Source organism: Pongo abelii, chromosome 3 (genome assembly GCF_028885655.2).
Source record: "Pongo abelii isolate AG06213 chromosome 3, NHGRI_mPonAbe1-v2.0_pri, whole genome shotgun sequence".
Taxonomy (NCBI): Eukaryota; Metazoa; Chordata; class Mammalia; order Primates; family Hominidae; genus Pongo; species Pongo abelii.
In genome coordinates this window covers 67,211,390-67,223,980 of record NC_071988.2, presented here as the reverse complement: position 1 = coordinate 67,223,980, position 12,591 = coordinate 67,211,390, and the positions used below count along the sequence as shown (strand labels likewise).

At 45.6% G+C, this 12,591-nt stretch overlaps 1 protein-coding gene across 11 annotated transcripts in view; it reads left to right on the top strand.

The window, feature by feature from the left end:
- DCUN1D4 (defective in cullin neddylation 1 domain containing 4) overlaps nt 1–12,591 on the top strand; it is a 119,816-nt gene that overhangs the window by 42,151 nt on the left and 65,074 nt on the right. For 2 of the 11 annotated variants that reach the window (XM_009240030.4, XM_009240029.4), the window contains exon 1: nt 4,054–4,325. The exons of 3 other annotated variants lie outside the window; for them this stretch is intronic. In XM_009240030.4, the coding sequence (XP_009238305.1) occupies nt 4,301–4,325 (25 nt within the window). In that variant the 5' untranslated portion in view covers nt 4,054–4,300. Of the gene's footprint in view, nt 1–4,053; nt 4,326–4,518; nt 4,569–4,638; nt 4,815–5,438; nt 5,461–5,977; nt 6,293–12,591 lie in introns of those variants that run through there. 6 more of the 11 variants (XR_008524542.2, XM_009240032.4, XM_002814795.5 and 3 more) reach the window with 6 other exon arrangements.

The window sequence follows — 12,591 nt, the reverse complement described above, 5'->3', positions numbered from 1 at the left end:
CCGTCTCTACTAAAAACACAAAGATTAGTCAGGTGTGGTGGCATGTGCCTGTAATCCCAGCTACTTGGGAGGCTGAGGCAGGAGAATCACTTGAACCCAGGAGGCAGAGGTTGCAGTGAATGGATATCCCACCACTGCACTCCAGCCTGGGTGACAGAGTGAGACTCCGTCTCAAAAGAGATAGAGAGAGAGAGAGAAAAGGAAGGAAGAAGGGAAGGAGGGAAGGAAGGAAGGAAGGAAGGAAAGAAGAAAGGAAGGAAGGAAAGAAGGAAGGAAAAAGAAGGAAGGAAGGAAGAGAGGAAAGAAAGAAAAGAAGGAAAGGAAGAAAGAAAGAAACTAAAGCCCAACACAGGAATATTAAAAACACGGAGTCTGGCTACTTAGGGGCATGTTTACTTATTAGCTGGGTGGCAAGTTACCGAAGCTCTTGAAGCTTCAGTTAACTTACCTGTAGATTGGGGATACTATTAGTTATTAGTACTCCATTGGGTTGTTGTGAAGTTAAGTAGATTGTTTTACCAGCACAGTACTATTAGAGTAGTGCCCATCACATAGGAAGCATTAAGAAAGAAGTTGTTATCACTTGGGACAGCAAATTCAGTTGGTCATATTTGGAGAAAGAAAACTATCCTGCCCTCTATGGATAAATTCTCCTTTTGGAAGGGGTTTATTTTCATTTCCAAATACTAGAAACCCACCTAGCCTGACTTTTTATTACTAAAGGAGTTCTACCAACTCTCTCACTGTAATCTAGGGCCAAATTAATTCCTCCCTGTCCTGTGTTCTTTCTTATTCTCTTTAAATCTTACCAGGGACACATTTATCTGTTTGTGCAGGCCCAACTTACTTTCAGTCTTGAGGACTATGCTATTCTTCCTCCTACTCCCAATCCCAACACATGCAGGAAAAAAGCATGCTACAGTGGGCTTAGCAGAATTTAGGGGAAAGCTTAACATTTGATTGAAGAGCTCTGCTGTTTTTTTTTCTCTTACTAGACTTCTCCATATCACATTCTAATCTAGGCTTAGGGCATTTCAAAATATATCTGATTAAAATTAATATTGTACGACTAATAAAATAGAAAAATTCCAATTAAATTAGGTATCATTAACATGAAGTAACTTGCTTCAATATTACCTTAAAGCAGTAACTGGGTGAAATGAAATGGCATAAAGACTGCATCTCCAAATATCTCTACCCATCACAGTCCCAAGATATTCAATTATTAATTTTTTTCTCCAGGGATTCAAATATAAATGTACAGAAGTATAACATTATTATCTCAGTAAACCTCTCCATGGGGATCATGTTCTTTGGGAATACTACAAATGAGTAAAAAAAAAGTGAAGTATTGAATTACATATTGAAAAAAATCCTGAATGAAATACATAAAAAAGAAGGCAACATTTCCACCATGAAGCAGACTTGTATTAGATTGGCATAGTAACTTTCAGGAGGGAAGGGAGAGTAGTTTACCTATCTTTGGAATTTGAAGCTTTGATATTAGACAGTGTGGTACAGGGGATAGAGTTGAGAAACCTGAATTTAAGCCCTGTTTTGTTATCAACTAGCCGAGTGACTCAGATTAAACATTTAACTCCTTTGGACCTCAAGTCTCATATTTTTAAAATGAGGATGTTGGATTTGATAATCACCAATGTTCCTTTCCAGATCTAAAATTTCACTTACAGTAAACATTCATTTTAAGGGGTATGGTTAACCAGTGCCTACCACAATATTTGAAAGCATTGTACTAGGTGCTAGGCAAGTAAAAAGATAACTATAACAAGTTTCCTGATCTCAAAGGTTTATATGGTGTAGATTATTTAAATGACTAGGTAATATTTGCAGAGCATTATGTAGTCATTTTATTATACTTCGTAAAACGTGGGGGCAGTGAGGGTCAGCTAGCTAGGAATGAGCTTTGCCTCTCAATCCTTAGGCTATAGCTGACTCATTATAAAGATCTGGGTAAATTACCTCTAAGTCTGTTTTTTACTTGAAAATAATCATACTGACTCAACTGAAAGCAATGTTGAGAAATAACAGAGGCTGTACATTCTACAAATTTTTATGGACACCATGCATATGCCAGGCCAGTGTTGGGAGCTGGGGCAAAGCAGCCAACCCATCCTTCATCCAGCTTAACTCCTATACACATTATTATAAAGTATACTGCAAACAAATTAATAGAGCAAATGGCTAGCTATAATTAATTGTGGGCTTATTGTAATTTAGAGGTGTCACGAAGGAAGCCCTTTTCTGTGCAAAATAACATGTGTCTCAGCTTTTGAAGTACCATAGTAAACGGTAAAAAAAAAAAAATCATAAATATTACACACACAAAAGATTTGAAACTTGTATTAAATGACATATAATTTATTATTTCCTAGATGTAGATTAAGCTGAAACATAAATAGAATAAAGAATGCAGGAGCAGCTTCCCTGCTCAGAGTAAGGGTGGATATTCTTACTGCTAGATCTGCCCAACAAGCAATCCCCTATCTCAGAGTCCAGAGGTACCTACCCATCACTGTGGGGCCCCGCTGAGGTACTGTCATGATAAAGGTGATCAATAAGGATGTTCTATGAGAGATTCTTGTCTTGAGAAGGAACCTGAAGTAAATAATAAATAACTTCAGGTACAGTTCTGAGATTCCATAAAGTGATTCATAAATGTTTGAATGATAAAAATATTATATAAATAGTATTATAAGGATGTAATTTATTAAACAGAAATTAGCGATTAAGATGGAGGGAGCATTTTACCATGGGAGTGCTATGGGACACAGAAACTGGTTTGTCTGAGCCCCCTCCAAATAGCATAACATTTGTGTCCTGATTTAAAATCTAAATTTCAGAGCCTCGAAACCCAAAAGCCTCGGCTGTAGAAATCTAAAACCGAAAAGACCATGCGTTCTGTTACCTGTGATTTGTGGTGTCACCTACTCTTTGAGGCTCCCAGATGGCGCAGGGCCTTAGGATATGGGGATGTCTTGTAGGTGTGTTGTTGTTGGAGTTGGTGGCGGGGATGGGGGTGGAGGCAGGGTAGGGTTGGGGTGGGTTGGGGTGGGGGGAATCCTCCGTTAATATCTCGAAATATTGTTCTGTTACCATAATGCGGTGTGATAAGTTAGTTTCAAGTATTGAAAAATCAGGGCAGAACTCATGGAAATGGTGCGAATTCTTGACTTAGGGTCAGAAGAATTCACCAAAATTAACGTCTCCCTCTGCCAAATAACAACCAGTTTCCATTTCTGGACGGCCTCTCCGCGGGAGTGACAGGTTTTCTTAGATGCCGCCGGGGGTCTTCCGCGGGCTGGTGGTCTGCTCCCTGGATTCGTCCATGTGTCAGGCTCAGTCCGCAGCTCAGAGCGCGGCCCTGTATTTCTGTCTGATGTCTGGGGCATACAGATGTGTGTGACGGACAATGCTCGTGGCATTCGAAGCCTCTTTAACAGACATTTGTGACTAGAGGAAAGAAGTGTGCGAACTCTGCGAAACAAGTGTGCGGACTCTGGAAAAGAAGTGCATTTCGAAAGTGGGGAGAGGATGGATCTTCGTAGGAGAAATGGAAATTGCTCCCCACCACAAGGTTTGCTGGAAATTAAGACGCGGCAATTCTTAATCCAGTTTCCTGCGGTAGGAAACAGCTGGCAAGAGAAGTCCCAGTCCGAGTTCGGCGCGAACTGGACAAGTGTCGTGGGACAAGTGGCGGGAGACCCGGGCGCTAGGGACGGACGCACTTCCCTACTTCCAGCAGCGGGTACGAGCCGCCCCCAAATGCGCTGCCCTGCTCTATTCTTTGGGAAACACTTCGCATGCTTTGTTTCAGACGCCGACCCATCTTTCTTGGTGGGTCTCCAGCTCCACCAATCCCGCCCGCCACTGGGCGGGGTTTCAGGGTCAAGGTGGACCAATTTCCCAGCTTCGCCCCTACACGCGCTCTAGGACCCCTGGGGGTGACTGACAGCAGCCGGGCCCAACCCGCTGCTCCGGAGCATGGCCTCCGCCAGGGCTTTACGGAGACAGGGACCCAGGACCAATCGTATTGGCCCGTGGGGGGCGAGGCCGCGTTGCCAGCCCCAGACCGGCGCTATGGGCACTCCTTTTGTCAAATGAGAGACGCAGCGGGGCGGCCCCTCAGCCGCGGTTTAGCCAATGGAGAAGGCGAGATGGGCGGGCTGGGAGTGCCCGGCGGCGGGTCCTCAGCTCCTAGCCGAGGTGCAGTGAGCTGGTGGGGGGACCGCGAGGCGAGCGCGGGAGCCTGGGCGGCGAGCCGGGTGTTAGTTGCCTGAAAATGCACTCGGATGCCGCCGCTGTCAGTGAGTAGCGGAGAGCCAGCCAGCGGGCCGGGGCCGGGCGGCTGCCAAACTCACCACTCGGCTCCCGCAGTCCCCGCCCCACGCCTCGGGTCCCGAAACGCGCCGGGAGCCCCTGCCTGGGAACCACCCCTTCCCCTCCCGGGGCCGGGGCGGGCGGTAACGCTGCCGGCGGCGTGGGGCGGGGGCCGGCGTGGGGCGGGGGCCGGTGTGGGGGGAAGGGACCGGCCTGCGGGGAGGGCGGAGGTGAGGGGGGTGGGGACTGGCTCTCTTTCAGTGTTGGGGGAAGGGAGGGCTGGACGTGCGATGAAGGGCCGAGACCGGAGTGTCCGGGGTGCATGGAGGTGGAGGCAGCGTTGGGCTGTAGCTGGCAGGGCCGGGGGTGGGGGGGGGGTGGCACCGGCGGGGAGAGGGAGGGAGCGAGCGAGCGGGGCACATGGGTGAGGATTTCCAAAGGGCTGAGCGGTGCGGGCGGCTCCGTGAGAGAGGCGGGTGAGTGCGAGGGGGGCCCGGGGGCGGGGACAATGACAAGAAGGGCTGGTTGGCTGGGGGGAGGGGGGGGGGCGCGGCGAACAATGGGGTGGGGGAATGGGGGCAGCGGCCGAGCGGGGCAGGAGGGCGGGCGACGGGACGAGGGCTGATGTAACGGGAGAGCGAGGTGGTGGGAGGGACTGGGGTGTAATGGTAGTTGGGGAGTCCGGCGGGGCGGGAGGGGCGTTGGAAGGGCGGTGGGTAACGGAGAGTGGTGGGAGGGGAAGATGTTGGGGTAATGGGATGGGGCAGGTGTGGAAGGGTAGGGCGATTGGGAGGAAGAGGAGAAAAAGGTGGGGAGGATTTGGGGTGGCAGAGTGGGGGCAGGGGTAGAGAATGTGAAATGGGGGTGAGGAGCTAGCTAGTCGGGGAGGAAGGGGAGGTGGGGCGGAGTTGGGCAGGAGTACTGTCACGTCCAGATTCGGTCCGGAGTCAGACTGTGCTTAGGGGAGGTGCTTCCTCTCCCTGTCGAGGCAGGGTCCCTTGAGGGGGGAGTCCAAGCTTCGGGGTGCGGAGAGAGGAGGGGGCGGGGCTGAGGTGGAGGAGACGGGGTAAGTGCCCTAAGGTTGGAACTCGCCGTGGTTCCCCCCGGACGGCGGGAAGCGAGGTCAGCGCTGGCGCGGGCTCTGGCAGCGGGACTAGGAGGCGGGGCAGGGGTGCGGGCTGCGGGCTTTCAGCCCCGGGAGCCGGAGGGGTCGGACCCTGAAGGCCGGGTCGGGGGCTTGGCGCCGGGGAGGTGTCGGGGTCCCTGGAAGTCCGTGGGTTTGGTAGTCTGTGACGCAGTTGTCTAATTTCTGGCTATCAGGTGTGGGGGGTTGGTGCCATGGAACCCGCTTCCTTAGAGGTATCGCCGGGCCCTAGGCCGCGCGCCACGCCCGGGGGGCGCGACTTTTCCCAGGCGTGCTGGGAGGGCGCTTGAGGGGTTTCCTTTAGGGTTTGTCTCCAGTCAACGGGTGTGAAGGGGAAAGGCGGTCCTGTGGAATTCTGGGACTTGTAGTCGCGGCCGCGCCGGGCCGCGGTTGGGTTGGGTGCACGTGGGTAACTGTGGAAACGAGTCCCGGCATGCAGCGCGCCCTTGGAGCCTCCCTGCTCGGCGAACTCGTGCTTTATTCCCTGGCCAGCTCCTGCGCGCTGTCGGCAGGCGGTTGAGTCCCCAGGGACGGAGGGGCTCCCCAGCCCTTCTCCCTTGCGAGAAGGAGAGCCCACGCCAGGCGCAGCCCTCTCACACTTAGGTTCTTGGTCCCCGAGTGAATTTTGCCCTGCATTTTGTGGCCTTGTGTGGAATAAATGAACCATCATGCGCACAGGCTGTGGGAAAACATTCAAGAAGCAACAGAATGTAAAGCAGCCTTTGGAATGGTGTATTTAATTATGGCATCCAGTGTGTGTAAGCACTGGGTTCCCACATTGCTTTACATAAATAGGAGAACACAGTGGAGGTACATGTAATCCTTGTAAAGATAATATAAACTGTGGGTATTTCTTGGGGTGTTTGAAAAAATAACTGTCTTGAAGTGAGTGATGGAGGTGGCTTAATGGAATTTAGGGTGGAAATGTGAAGGTGAGCAAAGGTAATATGTGACGTCTTCAATTTTCGAAGAAGCTTGGAAAGCAAATGAGAATAGAAGAAAACTGTAAAAAGTGGAGAACCTTAAGACTTTTTTTGCTTGCTTGTTTTGTTATTAGCTGCAGGCTGCAATTCCTTCTCTCCTTAATATTAGAAACCTTCCTCTCCATAGGTAGACTCCCTAAACATCACATCTTTCACCAGTTCCCTTTACTGTTTACAGGGAAGGGACTCCAGAATCTGTAAGGTAGAAGGCTAAGCTTAATGCAGAGATGATAGATTTTTGTATGTAATATATAAGGTATTATGAAACTACTGGCAACATAGTCATTAGAAGAATATTGTAATTTTTCTGATGATAAAAATATTACCAAGAAGTCCTAAGATTTGTAAACCTTTTGGTGTGGTTACAAATATACTGAACTTGGATACTTGATTGTTTGATGGTTCTTTTCATGATGAGTGAAAAATTGGGCAATGTGTGTGATGTTCTTGTGGAGATCATTTATATCTATCTGTCATATTTTACTTAATCGTGTGGTGAAATATCCAGGAAACTCTTGGTAATATATAAATATGTACAAAAATGTGCATTTAACTCTGGAATTTTTTCTTGCAGAGGGTAAAGTGATGAGGTTGAAAAACATGCAAGAGCTATAATTGTCTTCAAAATGGTGTTTTTGAAGAAAATATGAAGCTAGTCATAGCTTTCCCTTTTTCTTTTGTTCTATTATATCCCAAAGGGCAGGTGCTTTTTATACACATACAGCCCACCTTCCTCCATTCCCCGAAGTCCTAGGCTCCTACACACTTTCTGCTCTGGTTTTTAGGTTCCTTTTTGATTTTTGGCACTCGGGGAGGTCCTTTATTTTCTTGTGAACCTAGCTGCGCATTTAAACAGATGTTTCTTACACGTTATCCAGAATTTTTGACTGTTTCATATTAAGAAGGATTTTTAGGTAATCTTGCCTGTAACATTGCCAGAAAAGAAGGCCTGTCTCATTTTCTCTTAGTGAACTTCACTCTCTTCTTCCTCTGTTCTTAACTCGATGTACCCCTACTGGCACTTAATCAAATTTTTTCGAACTTTATCATTATCTCCTTTTCTGTTTTTATGTTAAGTTGCTCCCAGCAGCTCTTCTTGGCTTATTACCTTCTTCTTGGCTACATGTTTACATTATTATCTCAGTCATCATCTGCTAATTATGACTAATAATTAATAGCTAATAATCCTGCTAACTTAGCAGTATAAAAATCAACCTGTGAGAAGCTGACCTCATGATGATCTCTGTTGTATCAGTTAGGATGCCTTTGCCAATACAATGCTCAAATTAATGGCTTAAATAATAGGGCTTATTATTGTTCGGTAGCAAGAAACCTAGAAGTAGTTGGTTCTAAAGCTGGTGCAGTGGCTTAATGATGTCATTAAGGATCTAGGTTCTGCATCTTTTTCTTCTTCTATTAGTGTTTTAGCTTTTATTCCTCAGGCTCATTTGCCTCATGTTTGCAGTATGGTTGCTGTAGCACCAGACGTCATGCCTGGATGGGAAAGCAGGGAAGGAAGGTGCATATTTCCTTAGAACTCCCTGTTAACAGAGAAGTCTTTTGCAGAAACTCACTTTGGAGAGTTCCATTTCAGTGTCATTGGACTGAACTGATCTCATGCCACTGCTAGCTGTGAGGGAGGCTGAGACAGTGAATGTCTGGCATTTACCAGCATCTCTTGTAAGATATGGCCTTTCATAGGGTGGAAGAAGAGTGAGAAGAATGCGCTGGGTAGGCAACTTGCAGGTTATATCCCTGAACCAGCTACTTTGGCCAGCTGTCTCTGGCTTGGTCTCAACCTTTATGTTGATTTATTTTCTGCCTTATTATTAAAGAATTAGGGGTGACTTGCTAAATATAGATAAAATCCTGTCAAGAGAAGAAAAATTTATATATAGACTTGTAAGGTACACCGAAACACTTGCCATATGTTAGAAATATTTGGCACTGAGCTTCTTAATAGTCAAAGAAGAGAACAAAACTAATAAATTTTATTCATTTGGTAAATGAAACTGCAGTAATTTTAATAACCCACACTGAAATCCTGGACATTTCTTATCCTCTTCTTCCCTGGTCAGTGGCAAAGAGAGATTGCATCTCTTCCCATGCCTGGCCTCTCTTTCCCATACCTATTGCCATGGCCTTATGTCTGAGACAGCCTTTCTTACAGTGTTATAATAACCAGCAATACATTTTTCTTTCTTTTTTTTTTTTTTTTTTTTTTTTTTTTTAAGAGGTTGGGTCTTGTTATGTTGCCTAGGCTGGACTCGAACTCTGGGCTTCAGGGGTCCTTCCACCTCAGTCTCTGAGTAGCTGAGGTTATAGGTGCACACCACTGCACCCGGCTCCAGCTGCCCTCAGTGCTACTGTTTTAGAATTTTTCTTTACTGTGCTCCCTCTCTAGCAGACTCTCCTTCCATGGAATCTCTGAAGCAGTGCTTCCTTCTGTTACTCAGTTTTATGTTACATAACAATAGCTGCTTGTTTACTTTTATTTCCCCTCCCCAATTAGATTATTACCTTTTTGAGATCTGGGACCATGTCTTACCTAGTATCCACTTTAGCATCTAGCATGATGCCTTGCATAGCTACCCAAATATGTATTGAATTGAACTTAAATGGTCAACTATTGAATAACTTGTGCATTATCTAGAAAAATTAATTATTCCTGCTGCTGTTGTCTTTCATTATCTTTAGATTTTTCTTCAAGGAACACAAGCTTTCACCTATTCATTCTTTGCATTTTTTAGACAAAGTCAGTTGTATGCAAACTAATTTAATATTTCTTTTTCAAACATGCAGATAACAGTTTTAGAGAATGTGGCATGGAGAAATTCTCAAGGAGAGTAAAATGCTGGTGATGTGCTGAGGGAACAGAAGGAGTGTTTGTGAATGTGCACACGTCCATTTCTGGTCTCGTGTCAGCGTCCTACCTGCAGAAGGTTAAGGCAGCATTAACAGCTCTGATGTTAAGGGGCCTAGAGTGTTTGTCCTTTTCCCTTCTTTTTGTTTTATATCCATATTCTGGTCCTAAGGATTTATTTCTTAAGTTAACAATATAGTGAGATCGCTGAAAGTCTTTCTTCAAGTTTACAGAGTAAAATTTTCTTTGATGAATCTGACATAAATGCTGGTAAATTTTTATAGTTGGTCAACTTGAATTGGTGTTAATTCTTCTCATAGCTTGCTTTTTTTCTTTTGAAATTTACATTAGGAGAAGTACCTCTTGAGAAGTATTCTAAGCAGAACATGTATTTTAAAATGTGTTTTAAGAAGGAAAACATTGAAATGCATTTTAAATAGAATTAGGTATTTTAACAATCATTGTATGACAGTTTTAGATGTAGCAAAGTATCTGCTACTTCAGGTTTGAATTGCTTTTAATCAGAAAATGCTGTTAATGAGTTATGTTCAATCTAGGAAGATAAGCTTGTCATTTGTAACTAATGCACCGAATAAAACACTACATATAAAAAAGACCCCTGCACTCCTCAAATAGCATTACCTGTGGTATGATTTATTTTAGTTCTGCCTTGGAGGATTTTTTTTTCCTTGTGAAATTTTTTGCTGGCCTGTATCAGTAGATTTGCAGAGACAGGGAGTAATCCATTTGTGCTTCTCCCCCTGCCCCACCACCACAATTGTTGGCTTTTAACATATGTCATCTTAGGCCTCCTCCATATTAGTTTATGATTAGTGTCTGTAATGGACACTGTCAGTCCATTGACTCTTGGTCTGATTGGAGAATTCTTACCTTAGCAGGCAGATCTTCTCACACACACTCACCTGAGACTGTGAACCTGAGGCTGGAGGCAAGGAAAGAAGAGTAGTCCATGTGGCCATTTTCTGGGGGGATGCACAGTGGTGGCTGCTGTGCTGCTTCTAGAGGCAAGGTCTAGTTGTTGCTGCAATGATGATGCAGTCTGTTGTGTGCCCTTAGGCATTGTTATGGCCAGGGGGAGATTCTGTGAACTGTCTAATAGCTGCCCCCCACCTTTTTTTAAATCACTTTTCTGTTTAAATTAGCTAGAATTAGTTTCTGATGCTCTCAACTAAGAATTCTGATACTTCAGCATCCAGACTTGTCACTGTCGCTGGTCAGATACGTGGTAGAAGCCCTTGTGAAGAGCAGTGATGTATCTTTTTCATCCTGGCTGCCTGTACACTCTGGTCAGAGGTGACAGAGGACTGGAGGAGGACACAGTCGATATCAGCTGTGGGTTGTGGGAGCTGTGTTTGCTGGTGGTCGGGCAGGACTCCCGAACCACACACTAGCCCAGCCCACTGGGTCTCATCATGTGCCACTCTTTACTGCTGCTTTTTCCTAATTCTTTGTCCCCCAAAAGTTGGGATGCCTAGGAGCTAATACGTAACTCCTTGTGCATTTTTTTTTTTTTTGGCTCTGATGTGGGAATATTAGCTACAGAAATATGTGTGTGTGTGTGTGTGTGTGTTTTAGTGGAATGTTTATTTTGTTTAGCCAAAAATTACATCTGATGCACCAAATACCTTTTTAGTCAACATTATTTAGGTATAATTTTACATATTATAAAATTATACTCATTTTAAGCGTTGTTTGGTGAATTTGCTAAAGATATAGAACATTTCATTACCCCAAAAGTTCCCTTGTGTCCCCTTGTAGTCAGTGCTTCTCCCCCTGCCCCACTACCACAATTGTTGGCTTTTAACATGTTACCTTAGGCCTCCTCCATATTAGTTGATGATTTGTCACTTTGCTGTTCCTGAGGATTTTACAGTATAATAAAGGCATGATAAATCTCGTTTTTACTGAACTATGAAATCCAAAGAAAAACTATCGGTGCTAAATTATCAATCTGATAAATAATACTTTGCTGCACAGAAGTGTCTTGAGTTAGATGACTTGTTCTGGTGAGCGGCTTTCCAGTGGATGGCTTTTCTGGCTTCTCTGTGGCCTGTAGACATGCAGGGGTCGGGTTTTCTCCCTGGATGTGATGATGTCTTTTAATTGTTATCTGGGTCAGGTTGGGAGGCAAGAAAGCCAAAATGGCTGGATTCAAATCCTTGCTCTGTCATCTCCTAGCCAAGGAACTGAAGTAGAGTTATCCAGCTGCTCTGTGTGCGCTTCAGAGCCCTCACGCCTAAAAATTGCCTGTTGAAGGCTGTTCAGTCACCAAGTGTTTATTGGGTATCTACTATGTACCAGGCCCTGCTCTTCATATTTCATGAAGTTTTACTTTTAGTGTAGGGGAGGGGGCAGATAATAACAAGTAAATTGTGTAATATGTCAGATGGTGATAGGTTCTGTAGAGAAAAACAGAGCAGGGAAGGGGTGCATGCAGGCACCCCTGTGTGTGGGCATGAGGTGGGGTGGAGGGTGTTGTAATTTTAAATAGCGGAGCCAGGAAAGACTTCACTAAGGAGGTTTTAAGCTAAGCCCTGATGGAGGTGAGGGGCCATTCCAGGCAGAGAGAACACAAATGCAGAAGCTCAGAGTGGGGAGCAGGCCTGTATTTGAGGAACAGCAGAGGCTGGGGTGCTTAGAGTAGAGTTGTGGGGGAGGGCAGAGGGAAGAAAGTAGGAGGCAAAATCATAAGTGGTCCAAAGGATTAAATGAGATGAAACACATAAAATGTGTTTGATGCTTACAATTACTGTGTGATGACAGTCTCCTAGGTAGGCTTTAAAAAATAACTCTTGAGAAGAAAAGGTTATAAGAAAGAACAGAACCAAATGAGGCATTCCCTCACTCAGCCATTCAGCAAACATTCAAGGGGATTTTTGCTGCCAGGTGCTGCTGTCACAGGCAGGACTGTGTGGGGGAGACTGGGGCTTCAGGAGCTTCCTTCAGTGAGTTCAGTGTGGAGACAGAAGGAATGGATGCATGGGACGATGATGCCTGCTAGGTTAGATGGATGCCCAGGGGGGCTTTGAGAACGTGGGGAATGGTTAGCAGTTGTCATGTGAGTTTTAGCTTTTGAAGTTGGATTATGTGAAGAACAGGATCTGTGTGCATGTGCAGGTGGCGCATGGGGTCAGGTGGGAGCTTTCCATGCCCAGCGACAACATGGCATGGTGGGGACAGAGAACTGTGGCAGGAGAGTGGGTGTTTGGTAGGCTAGAGTGGAGGGGAAGGTGAGGTGCAGG